Here is a 26,261-nt window from a genome sequence, read left to right on the forward strand (position 1 = left end):
CTGCTCTCCTGCCCACCTGCTGATGACTGACCGGCTTCTACCTAGTTTTCTCCCTTTCTCTCTAGGAGATAACTGCCAATCATCAGCAGATGGACGGGAGAGCAGGAGATTATGGATAACCAGGACTCTTCTCGGGTAGATCTGACTCTTCTCCAGGCCTGGGCTGCAATGATTATGATGCTGGTTCTCGGCAACCACTTACCTTTAGCTCATGAGTGACGCACCGCTGACATCAGCATTTCTGTCACTATTTTATGCTGCCCTCGGTGAGGTCACCATAAAGTTGATGACAGGTTCTCTTTAAAGGAGTTGTCCAGCCTATTTAAAAAACTGAAAGGGATTATCCAACTCTTTGTATCTGATCGGTGGAGATCCAACAACCGGGACCCCCACAGATCAGCTGTTTGAGAACACCACCCCTGTGACCTTCTTGTTGCTAAACCTAGGCCAGTGACATCATGACCATCCGTCACGTGGCCTAGGTGCAGCTCAGAACAATTCACCCTGATGTCGGACCCCCACCGATCACCTATCCAGAGTCGGAGAACCCCTATAAAGGAAATCTGTCACCAGTGACCTCCCTATCCAGCTGTTTGAATAGCCACATGGCTGTAGTCCATCTGATGAAAACGCTGTTTTCATTTTAGGCCTATTGTGCAATGAGGACGTCACCCTTGCTCTTGTTGTACCCAAGTTCTGGTCCTTGCCACCTCCCTCACTGCTTTGCACAGAAAGGGGCAAAGCTTGGGTGCAACAAGAGCAAATGTGGTGCCCTCATTGCACCAAAGGCCTAATTTGCATATTAAGAAAAAGGAACTCGGGAACGGAGCCTCGGATCTACAAAACAAAACCAGCGTTTTAATCAGGTGACCCACAGCAGTTCATTAGGGAGGTGGCTGATGACAGATTCCCTTTAAAACTGACAGTAGTGTGTGGAAAAAATGCTCTCCATTCAAGAGCCACAAGTCTTGGAACTGGAAGTGACAGAGAAATGGTAAATTCTCAGTCATGAGAGGGACCGCCAAGACCCATGACACCGCGAGGCTGTGGACTGCGCCCTGTGCAGCAGCATGCGCATCACAGGCCATATGTAAACTCCAGTCCCCTTTAAGGAGGTAAGTCCTTGGAACACGTGGACACTTTGTGGTTTCACAAAGAGCTACAGAGATGCTTCTGCCTCCACCACAGCTCGGGGAGATTTATTACTCACCATTTCCTTCACTTCATCTTTATTTTCTATGTCCTTCTGTCCCTTGAGCCAAGCAATGTGTTCTTCCTCCTCCTGCTCCTGCGAGACCATCAAGGAAAATGTTAGGGTTGTGCAAGACCACCTCTGTCTGAGTTGGTGGTCTCCAACTGCGACAAGACTACAGTCCCTAGCAAGATGGGAGTTGTAGTGCTGGGGAGCCACAGGTTTGTGATTTCAGATCTAAAAAAAGTCAGTTACATCCTGTAGAAAGGTCTTACTAGAGCCCTCTAGTGGCCAAGAGTGAATACTACAAGACTTCAGGCGATTACATGTAGGGGTGGGTTTGCCTTGGACACACTTACTTGCTCTTTCTTGGTTTTTAGGCGTTTTGTTAGCAGATTTGCTGTGGTCTCCTCCTCTTCATCGTCGTCGTCACTGTCCTCAACGAACTTCCGGAAACTTCAAATTCAGAGAAAAACAAGTCAACCGAGGGCCCGGTGCCAAACCTGAACTTTTTCATTTTTACTGTATTTAGTGCACTTCTCAATTAACCCCTTAAGGACACATCTTTTTTTCCATCTTCGCATCCAGAAACCCATAACTTTTTGCAGGATGAGTTGGTGATTTCACGGCCACTATTTGTAACTTTTAAGGGGAGGAGACATGAACTTTTATCACATATTATTCCATTTTTGGAGAGGATGAACAAAAAAAAAAAAAAAAAAAAAGCAATTCTTGAATTTTGTTTTATTTCTTATGGCGTTTCCCATTCAGTATATTACACACTATGCAATATACGGGTCGATACGAATGCAATGATTCCAATTATGTATTTTTTATATTTATATAAATAAAGCATTATAATTAGAAATACGTTTTTTTGTGTTTTTTTTTCTTTTTATATTTTTAAAGGGGTCGTCCAATTTATTTATTGTACATGAAGGGAACCTTCATGCTCATGGCCCCAAACCCCTGGGGTTGCAGCACCTCCGCTTCTATTCTCCCCGTTGCTACAAGTACAGCAATTTGCACTAAAGCCCTCCCACCAATAAAATATGTCATGGAGTTTGAAAGGGTTAAATGCATGTCACATAGCTCCTCCCTCCTGTCTGTGGTGGGAGGGGCAGACCCCACGTCACATACCTCCTCCCTCCTGTCTGTGGTGGGAGGAGCAGACCCCACGTCACATAGCTCCTCCCTCCTGTCTGTGGTGGGAGGAGCAGACTCCACGTCACATAGCTCCTCCCACCTGTCTGTGGTGGGAGGAGCAGACTACACGTCACATAGCTCCTCCCACCTGTCTGTGGTGGGAGGAGCAGACTCCACGTCACATAGCTCCTCCCACCTGTCTGTGGTGGGAGGAGCACTCCACATCACATAGCTCCTCCCTCCCGTCTGTGGTGGGAGGAGCAGACTCCACATCACATAGCTCCTCCCTCCCGTCTGTGTCACCCTGTGGTGGGAGGAGCAGACTCCACGTCACATAGCTCCTCCCTCCTGTCTGTGTCACCCTGTGGTGGGAGGAGCAGACTCCATGTCACATAGCTCCTCCCTTCTGTCTGTCACCCTGTGGTGGGAGGAGCAGACTCCATGTCACATAGCTCCTCCCTTCTGTCTGTGTCACCCTGTGATGGGAGGAGCAGACTCCATGTCACATAGCTCCTCCCTCCTGTCTGTGTCACCCTGTGGTGGGAGGAGCAGACTCCAGGTCACATAGCTCCTCCCGCCTGTCTGTGGTGGGAGGGGCAGACCCCATGTCACATAGCTCCTCCCTCCTGTCTGTGGTGGGAGGAGCAGACTGTCACCTAGCTCCTCCCTCCTGTCTGTGGTGGGAGGGGCAGACTGTCACCTAGCTCCTCACCCGTCTCGGATCTGCCGCTGTTCCTCTATATACGTTGGGGATCGAGCTCTCTGAAAAACAGGAAATTAGTTTACATTAGTTTACAAAATACAAAGTATTAGAAAAACATGGTGCTTTTTGGTGGAGTAAACAGCGCCACCCCTGTCCACAGGTTGTGTGCGGTATTACAGCTCAGCCTCACCCAGCTCAATAAAACCAAGCCGCAATCTAAGACACAAGCGATGCTGGTCCTTAGTGAGCGGTAGACCCCCCCCCCCCCCATGGCTCTGCCCGCTACTTGGGGGAGTTGTTGACTAGGTTGGTCCCCACATTACCTGATCCTGCATTAGCTGGTCCTCTCCATCCGAGCTGTCCTCATCCTCATATTTACTACAGGAAAAGAAGAAAACTAACATGAGTGACCCCAAAACCCAAGCACCTGCCCAGAGGGTGACCAATGCCCTGTGACGTCCTCACCCTTCCTTCTCCAGGATGACTTTTCTTTCATAGTCCTTCAGGTACATGGGCTTCTCCTTGGACGTTTTGCTCTGGCTGGGGGCAGGTAGATCTGAGGAGCAGAATATCAATGATATGTTACAGATGGGGAATAACGTGTTCTAACGAGAATATCCCTTTAAGTGAACGGAAACAGCTGCAGTACCGTTCTTGGCCACTACCAAATTTATGGTGCTGTTCTGGAGGGCAGCAGCCGTTCAAACAGCTGATGGATGGGGGTATCGGGAGTCGGACCCCCTACCAATCTGATATCGATGACCTACCCTAGGGATACCAGTAATACAGTCCTCGAAAAACCCCTTTAACCTCTTACACCCCCCTGCTCTTTAATCTGTAGTACCAGGATGTCCATTACACTGGCTTCAATGGGCACCAGGTCATTTAGGGTCCAGCATCCCATGGGCTGATCCACACCAGACCCCGTTGAGTAATACGGACGGCGGGTATCTACTTAGCGGGGGCTGAGCTGATCTTCTTACCGCTTTCCTGGTAGAAAGTGACATCCTCCTTGTAGATGACCGGATCTTTCTTTTTGAGGAGGGACAGAGTCCGATAGAAGTCCTTGTCCAGCTGGGGGTCGATCTCCTGCAGAACAGGGGGGTCAGTATCTTCTGCTACAGACAGTAAACATCCTAGTCACCCACAGACATAGGCAAACCAAGTGCACGGAGATAAGCGTCTGATGCCGCTTATCTCAGGGGGAGCCAATAGGACCAGGTTTATCCATGGCTCAGAAGGGTCACAGGACACACGACTTCTGCAGCCCTGACTCCTACAAAACCGGAGGTGTCTGGGAGTCCTGGAGGCGGGGCTCGCTTCTTCTGGCCCCCGGACTGGCCCTTCTGGGGACCATTTCTTATGCCCAGAAGGAATCAGCCCCAAGTGTAAAAGTGAGCACAACACTTCAGTAACACAAACTGTACAGCCGGCATCATTGTCATGTGACCCATCAAAAAGTTGCCATTGACGGATCCTATTTTCTAAATAATTCTGATAATGTGTAAACACCAAGGAGAGCTTGGATCAGTCAAGGAGTTGGCCCACATCGTTAGGATATGCCACCTATCACTACAACGGGGCCAAAGCGCCTGCTCAGCTATTTTTGGCACTCTCATAGAAGTCAATAGAGGGCGGCTGCGTTCGCACGGTGCACTCTCGTTCACTTCGGGAGCCCCAGTCGAGAGATGGGAACAGGTCCCAGAGGCGAGACCTGCACCTATCGGACATTGGAGGCATATCCTAGCCAGATGGGCTATCCCCTTTAACACTTGAATAGTAGCAAATGAACATTCAAATAGTGTTCTTAAAGCAGGACCCCAGCGATGAGATTATTGGGGAGCGGCCGGCAGCTGGATGCCCCATCAGTTAGTTAGAACCGAAACCTATTAGGATGATAATGAACCAATCAGGTCGTTGTTATGTAAGGACACATAAGAAAACCAGATCAGTCACCGACAGCTCATCTGCCTGCTGATGGTTTCCATGTGGCACCAGTAACGAAAAGGACAAGAAAAAGACTCAGAGCACCACAGCAGTGCCATTACACCCACGAGGTGATGGGTGGGGTAACATCGGACTGCCCCATCACCCGCCGCAGCCATACTGCTCGGTACCCACCAGGTCATCTTCACTTTCTGACTCAGAGCTGGAGGATCCGCTGCCGTCATCTTCCTTGTCTCCATATCGATCCTTCACTGCACAGACACAAAGGGGGTCATTTATTATCAGATATACGCCAATTCTTGGCGTATATCTGTTGCCTGTTCAGTTGCAAAGGATGCCTGGGGCTGGCGTGCGCCGCGACGGGGGGCGCCTGTGGCTGGCGCGCGCCACGACGGGGGGCGCCTGTGGCTGGCGCGCGCCGCGACGGGGGGCGCCTGTGGCTGGCGCGCGCCGCGACGGGGGGCGCCTGTGGCTGGCGCGCGCCGCGACGGGGGGCGCCTGTGGCTGGCGCGCGCCGCGACGGGGGGCGCCTGGGGCTGTAATGGAGGGCACTGTTGCTGCCACAGTGTGCAATGGGGGGCTTCTGTGACTGGCACAGGCTGGTGAGAACTACAAGTCCCAGAATACATCAGGCTATAATATCCTTGTGATGCAGTAGTACAAGTCCCATCGTCCCTCTAGAGATTTATTACACGCTGGGAGTTGCACTTCTCGCAGGCCTTTGCCAGAGGAGGGGGCAGTAGTGAAGGAAGGGGCAAGCATTTCCGGTAACGGCTATAGCACGGCGTGCAGCCCCAGGGGGGGGGAGGACACTTACGGCGCTGCAGCTCCTCCTTCTCCCGGTAGCGGTCATAGCGCTCGGCGAACTTGCGATTTATCCTGAGTTCGGCCATGCTGTCCTCGACCAGAAACCACGTTACCTTACAGGACACGCCCACTCACTCACGTCATGCGTTCCACTAGAGACACTGGCGAATCCGGAGATCGCTTCTTGCGTTCCAACCCCAAAAGCCAATCGTATTTGCGGGGGGCGTGGCGAAATGCAGAATTGTATTTTATTTGTTTAAACTAGGGTCTGCATCCTGTTAGCGTGAATTCCTCCCGTTATGGTTTAGGGGCGCTGCTTCTGCTTTAGGGCTCCTTACTTGTAATGCGGTTTCAATGATATTCTCTTTGTCTGCCTATAGACCGGTGACAAGTTGTGACATTTACGGCGCGACCACTAGGGGGAGGACAGCGCAGACTAGTTAACACAGCTCCCATTGATCTCGGTGCTGGCTGTATACCAGCTCCCTCTAGTGGCGGCTACAGGTACAAAAAAAATCACTTGTCTCCTAGAACTGATACAGATTAGAAATGGGATTTATATGCTGGTAGCTGAACCTTAGTGGAATGTCCATGAGACACCTGGAAAAAGGGCTGAATCTCTCGGACACCCCATAAACTCACCTCGCCCTATTTCTGCACATGGGTAACAGGAGGATGCTGCCGGAGGCAGAAGAGGAGAGATGTGGAGAGGCGATTGGTCTGAGGTCCAGTAGGTTCCCCTCTCTGTATACAGACACCAGACCAGACCTTTATATAGGCCACTGATAAGGGTGTAAGAGTCCTAACGGGCCCTGGTGACTGTAAACAGAGGGGGTCTGGCTCTCTTGGTTTAGGAGGTCTAGGAAAAATATGTATTTATTTATGGCTCCGTATCTGTTGGGGGTCTGTATTTGTTTAGGGGTATGGTCTCTTTTTTTGACTGTGGGGGTCTGGTCTGGGGTCTCTTTGTTTAGAGGGTCTGGGGACTGTGTTTTGTTTAGGAGGTCTGGTGTCTCTATTTTTCTAGGGCAGGCATCCTCAAACTGCGGCCCTCCAGCTGTTGCAAAACTACAACTCCCAGCATGCTCGAACAGCCTACAGCAGGGCATTGTGGGAGTTGTAGTTTTACAACAGCTGGAGGGCCGCAGTTTGAGGATGCCTGGTCTAGGGGGTCTGGGGTCTGTTTGAGACTCATCTCTGTACAGCATTAATCCTAACTTTTGAGTGAAGCGACTTCAGCTCTAGGATACGAAGTTTGCTTTGCTCATCCATAATGGGACCTAATGGGGCGCACTGGCGGCATGCTGGGGCTCCGGAGTCAAAACATAAATGGCTCCCTGTGTACCGTGGGGTGTCTGAGGAATAATTTATCTGGAGAGACTCAGGAGGCGATGGGGCAAGAAGGATTAAGTGGCTCCATGGCGGTGCCAAAACACAGCCATATTGGATACCCTGCCTCTGGGAGTCCTCACTTTTCTACATCTCTTCCACTATGTGGTCCTCAGCACTGGTCCAGACCTACTACAATCCACATCATCCTGCAAGAAAATAAGAGTCAGGGAGACCAGGCCATCTTCTATTTCTTTTATTCAGATCTCAAACAGCGAGCGACGCTGAGAACGACAACAACACCAGAATTTCACAGTCACGTTAAAAACATTCAAATGTAACAAAGATACAAAAAAAAAAAAAGAAAGAAAAATTCAAGTCCACAAATATTAATTTAATAGTTAAAAACATAAAATTGCCCCGGGAACAGTTCCTTCCAGGACGTAATAAATACAGAAATTCATATTTTATACAACTCGACATGCGAAAGGCGGAAAATTCATATTGTTTTATTAAATTAATACAAAAAAGCCGTAAAAAGACGTTAAATACAGTTTGTAACCAGAGCGCTGCCGTGCACCCACACTTAAAAATACTCAGCAGTTGTTTTTTTTACTTTTTTTCTTACAGTCAAAAAACAAACTTCAATCTCAAGCCACAGAACATATGAGGTAAATAAATTAATATATTCATTCCACATAGAAGAAAAAAATAAAAATAAAATAATCACACATAAAATAAATTTACTTCCCAAAAACAGAATACACTGCGGCTGGAGCTTCAGCAGACGGCCATATATTGCACCATGCGATAAAATAAACCCATATTTTATTTTTATAATATGTAATAAAAAACTAATTATTTTGCATTTAAAAATAAAGTAAAATTGTTCATGCCTTCTTTCTGATTGCGGATAACAGAGTGGGGGGGGCACAGTTCTGAAGATGCAAAAATGTAAAAGGCTAAAAAATAATTTAAAAAAATTATAATATATATATTTTATTTTTTTCCCCACTAGTTATTCCCCAAAAGGAGGACCCGTCACTTCCCCTGACATGTCATTATTAATAAAGCATTGCATTCCCCATGTAATAACCATTCTGGAGCATCTTTCTTTATAGTTCTGAAAAGTGTCGACCCTTTGTTATTCCTCTGGGTATTACCATTCATTCCCCTTGTCAAAAGGGGCGTGTCCCTGCCGTGTCGGACACCGCCAGAGCTGACCGACAGTATCAGATGATATAGGGACATGTCCCCAATTTATTCAACAATTTCCGGGAGGAATAAGAGAGGAACAGCACAACACAGTATTGTGAGAAAAGATGCTCTGGAATCTTTATTTCATAGGGGAGACATATTTAGTAAAACACATGTTAGGAGAGGGGTTATGTTGCCATTCACTGGAACTACTTCAGGCGCTGCGGTAACCAGGCCTGGCCACTACACAATGGATGGCGCTGTGTCGCCTGTTTCCACCTGATCAGGAAGGGTGCTGGGAGTCGGACCCCCGCCAATCTGATATTGATGACCTATACCAAGGAATGGCCATTAATATAAAGGTCCCAGAGAACCCATTTCAAGGGATTGTCCAATTATAAGAATTTATCAGTATAAGGCCCCATGCACACGGCCGTGTTTCACGGCCGTGTGCGGGCCATGGAACCGCGGCCTGGATCCCTCCTGAGAGCAGGAGCGCACGGCGTCACTGGTTGCTATGACGCCGTGCGCTCCCTGCTGCCGGCACAGTACAGTAATACACTGGTATGATCTATACCAGTGTATTACTGTACTGTGCCGGCAGCAGGGAGCGCACGGCGTCATAGCAACCAGTGACGCCGTGCGCTCCTGCTCTCAGGAGGGATCCAGGCCGCGGTTCCACGGCCCGCACACGGCCGTGTGCATGGGGCCTAAGAGTCCAGTTACAGTACGATATTCCAGCCCCACCTGGCGGATAACAGAGAATAAGGACGTAGACGTGGCTGCCTTTTCCCGGGCACACAAGGGGTTACACGCTTTCCGCCATGGCTCCCTGAATTCCTGTCGCCCTGTCTGCTGCTCTCCCACGCCGGGCCCTCAGTCATTCATCTGTGGAACAAAATCTCAGAATGCCATTTAGTGGGAGGATTACGAGGAAAAATAAAAATCCTTCTGTTCACGTCCGCCTACCTCAAATTCTAATCTTCTGAATGCACCACGGCAACAAAGTGGCGGCACTAGCCACCTATAGTACTATACGGACGCAGCACGGTGGCACTATCCACCTATAGTACTATACGGACGCAGCACGGTGGCACTATCCACCTATAGTACTATACGGACGCAGCACGGTGGCACTATCCACGTATAGTACTATACGGACGCAGCACGGTGGCACTATCCACCTATAGTACTATACGGACGCAGCACGGTGGCACTATCCACATATAGTACTATACGGACGCAGCACGGTGACACTGTCCACCTATAGTACTATACGGACGCAGCACGGTGGCACTATCCACTTATAGTACTATACGGACGCAGCACGGTGGCACTATCCACCTATAGTACTATACGGACGCAGCACGGTGACACTGTCCACCTATAGTACTATACGGACGCAGCACGGTGACACTGTCCACCTATAGTACTATACGGACGCAGCACAGTGACACTGTCCACCTATAGTACTATACGGACGCAGCACGGTGGCACTATCCACCTATAGTACTATACGGACGCAGCACGGTGACATTGTCCACCTATAGTACTATACGGACGCAGCACGGTGACACTGTCCACCTATAGTACTATACGGACGCAGCACGGTGACACTGTCCACATATAGTACTATACGGACGCAGCACGGTGACACTGTCCACCTATAGTACTATACGGACGCAGCACGGTGACACTGTCCACCTATAGTACTATACGGACGCAGCACGGTGGCACTATCCACATATAGTACTATACGGACGCAGCACGGTGGCACTATCCACCTATAGTACTATACGGACGCAGCACGGTGGCACTAGTCACCTATAGTACTATACGGACGCAGCACGGTGACACTGTCCACCTATAGTACTATACGGACGCAGCACGGTGGCACTATCCACATATAGTACTATACGGACGCAGCACAGTGACACTGTCCACCTATAGTACTATACTGACGCAGCACGGTGGCACTATCCACATAGTACTATACGGACACAGCACAGTGACACTGTCCACATATAGTACTATACGGACGCAGCACGGTGACGCTATCCACCTATAGTACTATACGGACGCAGCACAGTGACACTGTCCACCTATAGTACTATACTGACGCAGCACGGTGGCACTATCCACCTATAGTACTATACGGACGCAGCACGGTGGCACTATCCACCTATAGTACTATACTGACGCAGCACGGTGACACTGTCCACCTATAGTACTATACGGACGCAGCACGGTGACTCTATCCACCTATAGTACTATACTGACGCAGCACGGTGACACTGTCCACCTATAGTACTATACGGACGCAGCACGGTGACACTACCCACATATAGTACTATACGGACGCAGCACGGTGACACTGTCCACCTATAGTACTATACGGACGCAGCACGGTGGCACTAGTCACCTATAGTACTATACGGACGCAGCACGGTGACACTATCCACCTATAGTACTATACGGACGCAGCACGGTGGCACTATCCACGTATAGTACTATACGGACGCAGCACGGTGACACTATCCACCTATAGTACTATACGGACGCAGCACGGTGACACTGTCCACCTATAGTACTATACGGACGCAGCACGGTGGCACTAGTCACATATAGTACTATACGGACGCAGCACGGTGATACTATCAACCAATAGTACTATACGGACGCAGCACGGTGGCACTATCCACCTATAGTACTATACAGACGCAGCACGGTGACACTATCCACATATAGTACTATACGGACGCAGCACGGTGGCACTATCCACATATAGTACTATACGGACGCAGCACGGTGGCACTATCCACCTATAGTACTATACAGACGCAGCACGGTGACACTATCCACATATAGTACTATACGGACGCAGCACGGTGGCACTATCCACCTATAGTACTATATGGACACAGCACGGTGGATAAACCCTATATACAGTCATACAATACAAAGAAATCGATTGAGTGACGTACAGGCGACTGTCCCTTCAACTAAAGGGGTTGTGCAGCGAAATACTATTGGTGGCCTGTCCTCGGGATATCAATATCAATATCGGTGGGGGGGGGTCTAACTCCCGGGACCCCCACCCATCAGCTCTCTACCTCTACAAGCAAGAAAAAGCACAGGTAATTCTAAAATGGAAGCAGCCTTCTCGCATGAGCACCGCTGCCGCCTCAAACAGCTGAGTGGGCAGCACGGTGGCTCAGTGGTTGGCACAGGTGCCTTGCAGCGCTGGGGTCCTAGGTTCGAACCAAGGGCAACATCTGCATGGAGTTTGTATGTTCTCCCCGTGTTTGTCCGGTTTCCTCCCACACTCCAAAGACATACTGAGGGACCTTAGATTGTGAGCCCCATTGGGGCTGTAAAGCGCTGCGGAATATAGTAGCGCCATATAAGTGCATAAAAAAAAATAATAATAATTGGCGGGACCACCGCTGATCTGATATTGATGACCTATCCTGAGGAAAGGTCACAATAATATTTTGCTGCACAACCCCTTTAGTGCACTTGCATAGGGAAACATAACGCAGAAAAAAATAAAAAATAAACCAATGTAAAATAACAAAACAATGTAAATAAAAAATAAAACAATGTAAAATAAAAAAATTGTAAACTAAGAAACAAAATAAAAAAAATCTAAAACTAAGTAAAATAAAAAAAAAAATAAAAAAAAAAGATAAAAAAAAAAAAAAAAATGTTATTTTTACCTGAGAATTAAGAAAAAAACTGCACATAACCGGCCACATACACATAGCATTTAGACTTCTGTGAGGGGAGATGTAGTCCTGCCCCCCGAGGTTTAGGGTGCACACCTAGGTACGGTTTGTATAGCTATAGGACACGGTTGGGCGCACTGCGAGTCAGGCGTCATATTAGGACCAATGACCAATCAGATCACTGGGTGCCAGTTATATCTGCTTTACTGGCTACTAGGAAGTGACACTGTTATTAAATCAGTAAAAATGGCCGCTGTCCCGGTGCCCGGTGAGTGGTACTGGCTGCTCACATACGTGACATCATACGGCGAGGCACGAGGCGTCTGATACCGCATAGTGTAATGAGTGGCGCTGCGCCACTTGTCCGTCCCATACATTATACTTTTCTACCTATGCAGTTCTAAAACGGCCGCCAGGTTAGGATCCAACATGGAGGCGAGCTGCGGGGGGGTCCTGCCCTCTCGGTCCTGGTGCTGTAAGTTGGAACGTGAGGCGAGGTAGGCGATGACGGGAATATGACCCTCTCGGAGAGCCAGGTGGACGGGGAGACAGCCCGAGGCATCAGGAGTGTTGACATCAGCTCCGTATTGGACCAAGACTTGCAGGGTGTCCAGGAAACCCATCCGGGCGGCGTCGTGAGCTGGGGAGATGCCGTACGAGTCCTGAATATTTGGGCTGGCCCCCTGTTTCAGCAGCTCGGATGCCACCGGTGTACTGCCAAACATCATCACCTGAGGGGACAAAGGGGAAGGTTGTGAAATTAAGGGTCCTCACCACACAATCTATTCCTTATCGCTCCACACCCACATGTAGAAGGTGCTACAGAGTGCCCCCATAAACATTACTGCCTGCAGGACACCTACCTTCACACAGTCATACAATGCATGAGGAAACATTCCACTAGGGGGAGCTCTATCCATCCATATTCATACAGCTCCTATTGATGTCAATAGGAACGCTACATAACCCGCTCGCTCCCTACAGTGGCCGCTGTTAGCACTGATCTATCTAGAGCCTAGGACAGAGATGGTGAACCTTTTAGAGACCGAGTGCCCAAACTGCAAACAAATACCCACTTATTTATCGCAAAGTGCCAACACGGCAATGTAACCTGAATACCAATATAGGATATCTTCCATGTCATTTATCATTTAGCTATAATAGCTTAATAGCCTACATTCAGTGAGCCGCCTGTGCTGTTCATAGTGTGTCCTGTGCTGATGAATGGCAGGAAAAGTCTAAAGCATATTGGTACACCATAGACTTTTTCCAAGGCGCGGGTGCCCACAGAGAGGGCTCTGAGTGCCGCCTCTGGCCATAGGTGCCATAGGTTCGCCATCACTGGCCTAGGAGATCTCCTCTATTTCGGGATGGAGAAGACAAGTATGCACTAGAGCAGGGGTCGGCAATCTCCGGCACTCCAGCATGCTCCATTCATTTCTATGAGAGTTCTTAGAAGAGCAAGTATGCATGCTGGGAGTTGTAGTCGGAGGCACTAGGGCATCGATGTACGTCTGGTGGAAGTCCTGGAAAGCAGGGCAACAAGCCTCAGATAAGAGGCACCTACCTGCAGGGCGGTCCTCCCAAAGTGGTTCAGACAGTCGGGATGGATGCGTTCCTGGTAGAGAAGTCTCTTCACCTCAGCCAAGTCTCCTTGAGCTGCGGCTCGTGTCAGGAGGTCTCCGGCACTGGTCTCGTGCAGCAACATGAGGAGCAATGATGGGGGTAGTAGTTCTGATCTGAGAGGACAGAGAACAAGTCAGGTCATCAGTCATGAGGGATCATCATATGTCACACACAATCTACAGCTGGTCCTGTCTGGTACTGCACCCCACCCAATTCACTTGAGAGGGGGAGCAGCCCCCTGCTGACGCCGCTTATGAGGGGGACCCTGCTGCTGCTACTTATATCGGGCCACTCTATTGATGTCACTTATGACGGTGTATGGAGGGGCACTCTGCTGACGCTGTTAATGAAGTTAGGGGCACTATGCTGACGCCGCTCATAGGGGGGGCACTCGGCTGACGCCGCTCATGGGGGGGACACTCGGCTGACGCCGCTCATAGGAGGGGGGCATGGCACTCGGCTGACGCCGCTCATAGGAGGGGGGCATGGCACTCGGCTGACGCCGCTCATAGGAGGGGGGCATGGCACTCGGCTGACGCCGCTCATAGGAGGGGGGCATGGCACTCGGCTGACGCCGCTCATAGGAGGGGGGCATGGCACTCGGCTGACGCCGCTCATAGGAGGGGGGCATGGCACTCGGCTGACGCCGCTCATAGGAGGGGGGCATGGCACTCGGCTGACGCCGCTCATAAGAGGGGGGCATGGCACTCGGCTGACGCCGCTCATAGGAGGGGGGCATGGCACTCGGCTGACGCCGCTCATAGGAAGGGGGGGGGCACTCGGCTGACGCCGCTCATAGGAGGGGGGCATGGCACTCGGCTGACGCCGCTCATAGGAAGGGGGGGGCACTCGGCTGACGCCGCTCATAGGAGGGGGGCATGGCACTCGGCTGACGCCGCTCATAGGAAGGGGGGGCACTCGGCTGACGCCGCTCATAGGAAGGCGGGGGCACTCGGCTGACGCCGCTCATAGGAAGGCGGGGGCACTCGGCTGACGCCGCTCATAGGAAGGGGGGGGGGGGAGACTCGGCTGACGCCGCTCATAGGAAGGGGGGGGGGCACTCGGCTGACGCCGCTCATAGGAAGGGGGGGGGCACTCGGCTGACGCCGCTCATAGGAAGGGGGGGGCACTCGGCTGACGCCGCTCATAGGAAGGGGGGGGGCACTGGGCTGACGCCGCTCATAGGAAGGGGGGGGGGCACTGGGCTGACGCCGCTCATAGGAAGGGGGGGGGGCACTGGGCTGACGCCGCTCATAGGAAGGGGGGGGGCACTGGGCTGACGCCGCTCATAGGAAGGGGGGGGGCACTGGGCTGACGCCGCTCATAGGAAGGGGGGGCACTCGGCTGACGCCGCTCATAGGAAGGGGGGGGCACTCGGCTGACGCCGCTCATAGGAAGGGGGGGCACTCGGCTGATGCCGCTCATAGGAAGGGGGGGGGGGGTGGAGACTCGGCTGTTTTATGTGGGAGTATGTCCACAGGAGTCTTCTGACTCCTTAAACATTAGCCTTAACATACGGCAGTGTGCCCGGGACAAGAATGCGGCCGTCCAGTGCTGAGCCTGCACCTGGCATGTGGTAAGAATAGCGCCCAGCTGTCCGGGGGCCGATCCAGGAGGAGCCTGCACTGCCCAGCACTGCTCCTATACATCCCGTCCTGTACAGTATAAGGGCACTGGAGGTCATACCAGCAACCTACAGAGGCACTAAGGCTGCAAGGAACCCCTCCTATAGCCTCTGCTGCTGCAGAACCTCTTTAGGAGATGTAAATCAGTGATTCAATGGATAAACCTGCAGAGCTAATAAATATATATATATACACACACACACACACACATACTGTGCCACCCACATACTACACTACATGTGCATATACCCGTATACGCCGCCCACATACTACATGTGCATATACCCGTATACGCCACCCTCATACTACATGTGCATATACCCGTATACGCCGCCCTCATACTACATGTGCATATACCCGTATACGCCGCCCTCATACTACATGTGCATATACCCGTATACGCCGCCCTCATACTACATGTGCATATACCCGTATACGCCGCCCTCATACTACATGTGCATATACCCGTATACGCCGCCCTCATACTACATGTGCATATGCCCGTATACGCCGCCCTCATACTACATGTACATATACGCCGCCCTCATACTACATGTACATATACCCGTATACGCCGCCCTCATACTACATGTGCATATACCCGTATACGCCGCCCTCATACTACATGTGCATATACCCGTATACGCCGCCATCATACTACATGTGCATATACCCGTATACGCCGCCCTCATAATACATGTGCATATACCCGTATACGCCGCCCTCATACTACATGTGCATATACCCGTATACGCCGCCCTCATACTACATGTGCATATGCCCGTATACGCCGCCCTCATACTACATGTGCATATGCCCGTATACGCCGCCCTCATACTACATGTACATATGCCCGTATACGCCGCCCTAATACTACATGTACATATACCCGTATACGCCGCCCTCATACTACATGTGCATATACCCGTATACGCCACCCTCATACTACATGTGCATATGCCCGTATACGCCGCCCTCATATTACATGTGCATATACCCGTATACGCCGCCCTAATACTACATGTACATATACCCGTATACGCCGCCCTAATACTACATGTACATATACCCGTATACGCCGCCCTAATACTACATGTACATATACCCGTATACGCCGCCCTCATACTACATGTGCATATACCCGTATACACCGCCCTCATATTACATGTGCATATACCCGTATACGCCGCCCTCATACTACATGTGCATATACCCGTATACACCGCCCCAATGTACCCCTAGACTAAATAAGACGGTAAAGCAAAGGCTCATCCACACCCCAGTCTTTGTCCATAGGGGGTGAATACTTTTGCACCTGTTCGAGTTGTGGTATTTACTGAATTGCGTTATGGATTCCGTTACCACGGACCAGAACGCAATTCTATGACGGGATGGATCCGTTTTGCAGCCCATAGACTTCTATTATGACGGAATGAGTAACGGAGCCTGGTAGCGGAATCCATAACGCGGTTCAGTAAATACTGCACCCCTAGTCCTTACTGCTCTGATGCGTTATTATTTATTTTAAAAAAAATTGCAGCAACTTTTTGTGTCACCATGGTAACAGCCCTGTATAGTCTGACTCCCCCGCCCCCATTCACACGGACCGATAGGCTCCGCACCTGCGGCTTGTCTTCAGGGGCCCCTTCTACATGGGCATATGAGGGTTGGGGGGCCCCTCGGATGCTACCTACGTCACCGCAGTCATACACCCTGAATGGAGAGGCCCTTTAAGGACGTATCCACAGGTGAAGATAAGGCTCTGTGACAGGAGCTGCGCCCAGTGACAGCTCCCCCGGGTCCACCCCGCACCTTCACCCGCAGCGGGGCCCCCTCACCTCCTTTGTAGTCCTGCGTTCCCGCCCCGAGCACCGGGTGAGCCGTCAGAGAGGAGGCGACCAACGGACGGAGCGGCTGCCGAGCTCTCACCCACCGGCTCTGTTTCGTTCTCTTCTGTGTGTGTCTCTGACGTCACCGCCCCACGTGGTACGGGTGTGTTTTTTTTAAAAATGCAACTGTGTATCCGCGAGTCTCAAAGCCGAGGCCGTCGCTTGTCACCTCCAGCCACGCCCACCGCCGGCACACGCTCGGCCAATGAGGACAAGCGAGGAGAGAGGGCTCGCCGTTGCTACGAGGTAACCTAGGGAAGGGCGGCGAGACCGGAGGTCATTGGCTAGCGAGGAAGCCAATCAGAGGGCAAAGCCGCACGTGGGCGGGGCTTGCGGTGTTTTTTTTAAACGCTGAGAGGGCGGGGGCTGCGTTAGTGCTCGGTGTCCCTGAGGCGAGGGGTCAGGCTGGTGTCAGCGGCGCGGCCTCACCTCCCCGTCACCTCGGCTGCGGGTGTTTACGTTTAAAATGAAGGAGCCAGCCCCCTGTCTGATGGCTGCCTGCTGGGCATTGGTCTGGGCATGCTGAGACATGTAGTCCATGGGGCAGAACTACAACATTTGTCACTAGAATAATGAACATTTTCCACAAGGCAGAATTGTATTTGGCATCTGACTGCTTTGGGCTGTGATGCATGGGAGCGGATGACCAAATCAGAGGCGCACACCCCCCCTCCAAATCAGAGTGGTCATGTGATTAAAGCATATGACCACTCCTTAAAGGGGTTGTCCAGGGTTAGAAAAACAAGGCTGCGCCCTTCCAAAAATAGCGCCACACCTGTTGGCAGGTTGGGTGCAATATGGCAACTGCTGTAGTCCCCGATCCGTGGACGGGCGTGGCGATGTTTCTGGAAGAAAGCAGCCACGTTGTTCTAATCCTGGACAGCCCCTTTAAGAATTTATCTAAAGGGGTATTCCCATCTCAAGCGTGGATGGCAGATCACCAGGACTGAAGAAGAGGACGCATGCACGGCGTGCTCTCTGTTCGCTGCTGTGGGAGTTCCGAAAACAGCTGAGTGGGCACGCTCCCATAGTGGAGGTGTGCCCTCTGTTCACTTTGGGGGCCCCATTTTGTAGATAGGAGTGGGTTAGCCTGTGGACAGGGGTGGTGCTGTTTTTGGAAGAAAGTAGCCGTTTGTCAACCCCTTTAATTGACGCCACTGCTGAGTGGGGGCATAAACAGGGGGCATTATTGCTGAGAGGGGGCATAATAGGAGGCCGGAGCGGTGCTGAGGCGTGAACGGGGGAATTATTATTGAATTGGGATCACTGGCGTAACTATAGGGGCCCCAGTGGTACTGCACTTTTCCCTTTGTAAGATGCACTGCATGTTATACAGGGAATACTAGTGAGCGCTTCCATACTGGATGCGCTCACTAGTCTGCAGGAGGAGGGGGAGAGAAGCGCTGGGAGCGCTGTACAGTACTTACCTCTCCTCCTACTCGCTCTTCCCGGGGCCGGCGCTGCTGTGTCCCGGCTGCCTGCAGCGTCAAGACGTACAGACCGCACTCTGATCTGACGCTGCAGGAGGTCAGGTGACTGCAACGCAGGCCCTGAGAAGAGAAGACAGCCAGGACAGGGAGCTTGGCGGCAGGAGAGGTAAGTTACAGCCTGATCTGAGGTCTAATGGGGGCTCTGGAGAGGTCTCACTGGGGGTCTGAAGTGGAATAATGGGGCGGTCTGGAGGTCTAATGGGGGTCTGGAGGTCTAGCAGGAGTCTGGAGGTCTAATGGGGTCTAGAGGTCTGATATGGGGGTCTGGAGGTCTAATGGGGGTCTTATCTGAGGTCTGATATTGGGTCGGGGTCTTACATGGAGGTCTAATGGGGGGTCTGATCTGAGGTCTAAAACTGGGGTTTTATATGGGGTCTTACATAGAGGTCTAAAGGGGGTTTGGTCTGAGACGGGGGGATCTCATTTAGGGTTTTATATAGGGGTCTGATCTGAAAGGAAGGTGTTTTTTTTTTATTACTAGCGCACAATATAAAGGGGTGTTTTTGTAGTGACGCTCTGTGTGGTACCAGTGTTTTCAGGGGGACTGGTTCTGCAGGATAACATTAGGGGCACAGCGGATCTAGTATTGATGGGGTGTGGAGAAGGTGAGGAGGATGATGGAAAAGTAAGAAAGTAAGATGTCTGTTTGTTAAACTGCAGAGACGAGGCACGGCTGAAAGAAGTCATCATGGCGGTCTGGTCTGAAGGAGAAGAAGAGGAAAGAGAATATCTACATCAGAGAAGAGAAGTCACTGGATGGAAGAGGTATGTGGGGCTGTATTGCCCTGTATGTTCTGTAGCGCTGTATGTAATGTTTTCCAAGTATGTCATTAAAGGGGTTGTCCTCTTTTTTTTGTATGAGCGCTGCTTTCGCTGCTCTGTTTACCTGCTCATCACTGCAAATGCTACGGCGAGCAGGTGAACAGAGCAGAGAAAGCAGCTCTCATATAAGCGCTGCCCTCTCTTCAAACAGCTGGTCGGCGGGGGTGCTGGGGGACCCTGCCGATCTGATATTGATGACCAGTAGTAAAAACAATATTTGCCTTTGGCAGCAGAAAAGCTAGGTGCACCAGCGCTGAGTGTGAAGGGGAGGGGGGCAAGCTAAACTATTGCACCAGGGCCCATGAGCCTTTAGCTACGCCCCATTATTACTGAGAGGGGGCGCTATTACAGTTTTGGGCACTAGGTGGACCATGGGAGCACTATTAATGTGTGGGGTGCACCACTGAGGCCAGTGATTGACTGCAGAGGTCATGTGTTGATCTGGAGCAGTGGTGCAGAGTCTGCCACGTATGTACTTACCAGTTCTCTGTTGCTATTGGACAATTTCTTTAAAGTAGAGCTTACAGGTGGCATGGAGGGTGGCATTACTACCATCTAGGGCACTAAGGAAAGGGTGACAAATGGAGGAGCCATAAAGATGTCTGTGTGTGAAATGCTGCAGAAACAAGTCACGGTCTGGAGAAGCCATCATGGCAGCCTTGGCCGGGTGGAGAAGAAAAGGGAAAGTGAAAACTATAATTTAGAGAACACAGGCTGTAACTGTACTGTACTCTCTTATACTGTATGCAGAGCGCCTTGTAGCACCAGTTTATACCGCTGTTGGGTCACTGTATGGTGGTATTCCGTAACTATGTGGTGGTACTATGCGGTCATGGTCTGGCAGAATTACTTGCCCCTTGTAAAGTGTTATGTTGGTCTTGGTAAAGTGGGTTTTGATCAGTTACATTATGACGGTAATATGTATAGTGATACTTGCGGGGTAGCTTGTACCGCTCAGGCGATCTACACCACATGCATGTTTAACCCCTTCTACCCCGGAGTTTTTTTTTACTTTGCGTTTTCTTTTTTCGCTCTCCGTCTTCCCAAAGCCATAACAGGTTTATTTCTCCGTTCACATAGCTGTATGAGGGTTTATCTTTAGCGGGACAAGTTGTACTTTCCAACGCCACCATTTAATATTGCATAGAATGTAGTGGGAAGTGGGAAAAAAATTGGTGGAATTGAAAAATAAAAAGCCATTTTCCCACATTCATCATGCAGTAAAATTGACTTGTGATATTCATTCTCCAGTTCAGTACGAATACCACATATGTATAGTTTTCCTTGGAAAAAAAAAACACAAAAAAACCTGGAAAAGATTTTTTTTGCTGTCATTTTCTAACCCCTATAACTTTTTAGCAGTTAGGTTTGCGGAGCTGTATGAGGGCTCATTTTTTTGCGGGGCGATCTGTACATTTTATTGATACTATTCTGGGGTGTGTACAACTTTTTGATCACTTTTTATTTATTTTTTTTGTGGGAGGAGAAACGACCAAAATCGTCAAATCGACCATTTTGACCCTTTTTTTGTTTAGCCTTTTTCTGTATGGGAATAATACTTTTATATTTTGATAGTATGGACGTTTACGCACGCGGTGATACTCATGAATGATGTGTATTGATTTTTATTTTCAATTCTCATTTTGGGGAAAGGGGGGTGATTGATTTGAACGTTTATATTTTTTATTTGTAAAAACTTTACTTTTTAAAAAAAATATAAAAATAACATTTAAAAAAAAATTGAAATAACCCCTCTTTCCCCAAAAATAAAAAAATAAACTTTGCGTCCGGAAATGCCCGTACTATTAAAATCTTAAAATATTTCTTGCATATCCCGAATAGCATAACGAAAAAAAAAAATATCTAAATGGCCGATTTGCCGGGTTTTTTTCCATCACTTCATCTACCCAATGAAATTGTATAAAAAGTGATCAAAAATTCTTACGCACCCAAAATGGTAACGTAAACGTAAAAATAAAAAACTTCTGGGGGTCAGAATATGGCAATGAAAAGAAAAAAAATAATTATTTTTCCCACATTTTTTTTTTAAGTACTAAAACATAAAAATAAAAATAAAACAAATTTGGTATCGCTGTAATTGTACTGACCCAGAGACTGACGTGAACAGGTCCGTTTTATTGCATACAGAACCTGTTAAAGCGAAACCCATAACATTGTGGTGAAATTAGTTTTTTCAAATCCACCAAATTTGGAATCTTTTTCCAGCTTTCCACTACATTGTATAGAATATTAAATGATGCCATTAGAAAGTACAACTTGTCCTGCAAAAAACAAAGCAAAGAGGATGGTGGTACAGACCCGTGGCACAGTACCGGCACCAATATGGGGGCACCCTGGACCATGGAGATCATCATCGCTCACAGATGCTCCTCTGATGGTCTCAAGTCTGGGGAAGGTCTCCTATGTCTAAGCAACAGCTGGTGGGTATACCGGACTGTGCTCATGTTACTGCGGACCCGAGGACTACAGTCATCCTCCCTCATAGACGATTTTTCTAGAGCTGCCTGGACCCCCATGTTTGCCCCCCACCAATGATTCAGATGGGCAATAAAAACCATTCTAGAAACTTACAAATATATACTGTAAAGTGGAACGTAGTGTGGAGCTGGGGGCGCTGTTGCATTAATGTCTATGAGAAATGTAAGGTCTTGCAATGGTGAGAAGTGGTACTGCAAGTTTTTTTTTCCTTCCATATAGGTCATCAGTATCTGATTGGTGGGGTTTGCGCCCAGGACCCCTGCCACTCAGCTGTTTGGGGAGGCATGCAGTAGCGCCGTGGATTTCTCTCAGCTTTTTCCCACCATACACTGGTCAGCGCTGGTAACTGCACTATTCTCTTCCAGTATTGCCAGCCTAGGCCTGGCTGCAGTGTATTCTGGGAAACTATGTCTCCTTATGGACAGCACCTAAACAGCGTGAGGGGTCTTATAGGCCAGGCGACGCTCCTCTGGAATTCTGGGAAGAAAGGGATGCAAATGAGCTGTTAGCCCGCTCTGCCTCTAATGCCAGCAGATATCGGTGCAGGCCGAGCCTCTCTGGTGCAGCCTGCTGGTGACCGTCAGTACCGCACTGACAGTGGACGGTAATTTTCTTGTGCTGCGTAAGCAGTACAGGAGAATGATAGAAGTGATCAAAAGATTGCCTAATAAAGTCCCTTTTGGGGACTGTTAAATGGTTAAAAAAATAAAAATAGAGTTTTTTTACATAAAAAAACCCAGCAAAATTAAAATCTGCACATTTTTGGTATCGCTGCGTCTGTGACGACCCGCACTATGCCGTTATCATGTAATTTATCCCTGTACGGTGAACGTCTGGATGTTGAATGGCCTTAAAAAAAAAAAAAAAAAAAAAAAAAATAATAATCCAGAATTGCAGTTTTTCTCTCATTTTCCTCCAAAAACAGATTTAAAAGCGTTATGTACCCCAAACTGATACCAATGAAAACTGCAAGTCTTCCAGCAAAAATCAAGCCCTAACACAGTTCCGCAGAATGAAAAAGAAAAGGTTTTGGGTCTCGGGCAGTGTTCCCTGTAAGCTGCGCGGGCGGGCAGCTTCCTTTATGCCTCCGCTCAGGACCGCTGACGAATGGCGGATTATGAGAATAGGGGCTATTTTGGGTCGGCAGCTCCGGGCCCCACGTTTCCAAGGGGCCTCTGGCTGTCAATCTAAAACACCCACTCTCTTAAAAGCCTGCAGTGTATTGCCAGTCTTCATACTGGAGGGAGGGGGAGGGGTGAAGGAGGAAGGTCAGGTCACGTTCTGACCTCGGGGGCGTTTTTACATTCTATTCCCCGCAATGTGAAGCCGAGAGTCTGTCGGATGTAACTAAACATGGCCACCTGTGTTGGAGAGCAAATCAGGGAGAGTCCGGGCTCCTGCTCCCCCCAGAAGTTCTCCCTGTATAAAAAAACATGAAAGAAAACAAAGCAGCTCTGTCCTCCTGCCACGGGGCAGCGAGGTAATGGCCCCTTCACCGAACCAGGCTTCATGGCAGAAGATAACACCAGTAAGTGTGTGTATACATATATATACCCACACACTATAGCTATGTGAACAGCCCCGGGCCCATGGTACACTTAGTCCGCCGCAGCCCGGACTTCATGTAATGGTGTATGCCTGTTCCGTACTCTCACTGTGTGCATTGCTGTAGTGGGTGGCCCTAGAACTCAGGACAGGTACCCACCATACTGCCCACAGTGCCCGTTATCCAGTGTCAGGCGCCGCGGCTACTGGAAGAGGAGAACAAAAGAGGGGAAAAGAGGAGGGGGTGGCGTCTTCTTAGACAGAGGATACACGAAAATAGGCCCTAGTAAGACCCTCGGGATTTAACCCTCAAATACACCACTGGTCAAAAGACCAAATAAAGTCCCTATAGGGGTCTACTAATTTGGAAAATAAAAGCCAAATACTTTATTTAGTTCATTTAAAAAGGGGAGTTAATACCCCACAAAAACCACACATTTTAAAACTATCAGGTGGCAATGCAAATTTGTGTAAGGATTTGCTTCTCTCTCATTTAATTTGAGAAAATATATGTGCAGGTGGGTGGTTGGTGACAGTTTACCGGAGACACGCCCCCCTTTGCGGATATGACCAATGGGTCCCCTGCAACATACAAACTGGGGCGTTACCTAAGGCATAAAACCCTTGTCTGTTCAGCGCGCCGACGCTAATACCCCGAACCCCTGACGAAGCCGCATCGCGGCGAAACATGTCGGGTGGGGACTAGTGTTAGGCGCTTGTTTTAGTTCAGTTGGCAGCAAATGTGTAAACCCCACGTATCAGTAGGGCTACAGTTCTGTGTGTGTTGAATCAGTGTGGTGCTGTTTGGTACCAGTGTAGAGACAACCAGCGTAGCGGTGTCCGGAACTTGGGCCCAGGTCCCAGGACACCAAGCAATAGGGTATATCCAAGTGTGGTAAACTGTCACCAACCACCCACCTGCACATATATTTTCTCAAATTTAATGAGAGAGAAGCAAATCCTTACACAAATTTGCATTGCCACCTGATAGTTTTAAAATGTGTGGTTTTTGTGGGGTATTAACTCCCCTTTTTAAATGAACTAAATAAAGTATTTGGCTTTTATTTTCCAAATTAGTAGACCCCTATAGGGGCTTTCTTTGGTCTTTTGACCAGTGGTGTATTTGTTTCTTAGACAGAGCCCCCGGCCAATGTGTGGAAGTGGCGTCCGAGATCCCCAAGGGCTAAGCCGAGTAATTGTAAGTGTTCATGTGGAATATGTTTGTTATACACATCTAGCCTACACTGTGCCCCACAATATACAGTATACCGCTACACTGTGCCCCACAATATACAGTATACCTCTACACTGTGCCCCACAATATACAGTATACCGCTACACTGTGCCACACAATATACAGTATACCTCTACACTGTGCCCCACAATATACAGTATACCGCTACACTGTGCCACACAATATACAGTATACCTCTACACTGTGCCCCACAATATACAGTATACCGCTACACTGTGCCACACAATATACAGTATACCTCTACACTGTGCCACACAATATACAGTATACCGCTACACTGTGCCCCACAATATACAGTATACCGCTACACTGTGCCCCACAATATACAGTATACCGCTACACTGTGCCCCACAATATACAGTATACCGCTACACTGTGCCCCACAATATACATTATACCGCTACACTGTGCCCCACAGTATACCGCTACACTGTGCCACACAATATACAGTATACCGCTACACTGTGCCCCACAATATACAGTATACCGCTACACTGTGCCCCACAGTATACCGCTACACTGTGCCACACAATATACAGTATACCGCTACACTGTGCCCCACAATATACAGTATACCGCTACACTGTGCCCCACAATATACAGTATACCTCTACACTGTGCCACACAATATACAGTATACCGCTACACTGTGCCCCACAATATACCGCTACACTGTGCCCCACAATATACAGTATACCTCTACACTGTGCCACACAATATACAGTATACCGCTACACTGTGCCACACAATATAAAGTATACCGCTACACTGTGCCACACAATATACAGTATACCGCTACACTGTGCCCCACAGTATACAGTATACCGCTACACTGTGCCCCACAGTATACAGTATAGTTCATACACCATGTCGTACAATATACAGTATAACACCTGCACTGTGGGGTTATTGTGTATATTGTACGGCATGGTGTATGGAATATACTGTATATTACACAGCATGGTGCAGGGATTATACTGTATATTACACGGTGTATGGATTATACTGTATATTACACGGCACTGTGCAGGGATTGTACTGTATTGTAAGGGATGGCTCAGCAGTTACACTGTTTGCTCTTTAATATGACAATTATCTTAGGTTTTCCTATCGCCCACCTTTGATGGCGCTGTGCCCAGCTCTGAGCCAACCCCGTTCAGCAGCTGCCAAGTCTTAGAGGGAACACTGGTCTTGGGATATGGCGATGCAAAACATTTTCTTAAAAAAATAATAGAGATTGTGCAAAAGTTGTAAAACATAAAAAGTTGGTATTGCAGTAATCATGCTGACCCAGAAAATACAGTTATGTCCTTTATGCCAAAAAATAAAACGTCACTAAATTTATAACAGACACTCGAAAGAGAGCTAATAAAAATTAATCAGTATGTTATGTCTACCCCAAAAATGCGCCTCTTTCTAACCTGTACCTCCCATGGATCCAATGATCTCCCCACTCCCCAT

At 49.2% G+C, this 26,261-nt stretch overlaps 2 protein-coding genes across 2 annotated transcripts in view; both read right to left on the reverse strand.

Annotated features, from left to right (window-relative positions):
• KRI1 (KRI1 homolog) overlaps window positions 1-5,934 on the reverse strand; it is a 28,523-nt gene extending 22,589 nt beyond the window's left edge. The window contains exons 1-8 of the mRNA XM_044278805.1: window positions 5,806-5,934; window positions 5,163-5,239; window positions 4,025-4,130; window positions 3,507-3,597; window positions 3,365-3,419; window positions 3,051-3,100; window positions 1,552-1,648; window positions 1,211-1,288 (exon numbers count right to left, since the gene is read on the reverse strand). Of these exons, the coding sequence (XP_044134740.1) occupies window positions 1,211-1,288; window positions 1,552-1,648; window positions 3,051-3,100; window positions 3,365-3,419; window positions 3,507-3,597; window positions 4,025-4,130; window positions 5,163-5,239; window positions 5,806-5,881 (630 nt within the window). The 5' untranslated portion in view covers window positions 5,882-5,934. The remainder of the gene's footprint in view (window positions 1-1,210; window positions 1,289-1,551; window positions 1,649-3,050; window positions 3,101-3,364; window positions 3,420-3,506; window positions 3,598-4,024; window positions 4,131-5,162; window positions 5,240-5,805) is intronic.
• A 5,801-nt stretch (window positions 5,935-11,735) lies between these two features.
• On the reverse strand, window positions 11,736-17,262 carry CDKN2D (cyclin dependent kinase inhibitor 2D). The gene is made up of 3 exons (XM_044282816.1): window positions 17,139-17,262; window positions 13,617-13,788; window positions 11,736-12,780 (listed from the first exon to the last, which is right to left on the reverse strand). The coding sequence occupies exons 2-3, from the start codon at window positions 13,755-13,757 to the stop codon at window positions 12,436-12,438; spliced, it is 486 nt and encodes a 161-aa protein (XP_044138751.1). The 5' UTR covers window positions 13,758-13,788; window positions 17,139-17,262; the 3' UTR covers window positions 11,736-12,435.
• Window positions 17,263-26,261: the final 8,999 nt, after the last annotated feature.

This window comes from Bufo gargarizans, chromosome 2 (assembly GCF_014858855.1).
Source record: "Bufo gargarizans isolate SCDJY-AF-19 chromosome 2, ASM1485885v1, whole genome shotgun sequence".
Taxonomy (NCBI): Eukaryota; Metazoa; Chordata; class Amphibia; order Anura; family Bufonidae; genus Bufo; species Bufo gargarizans.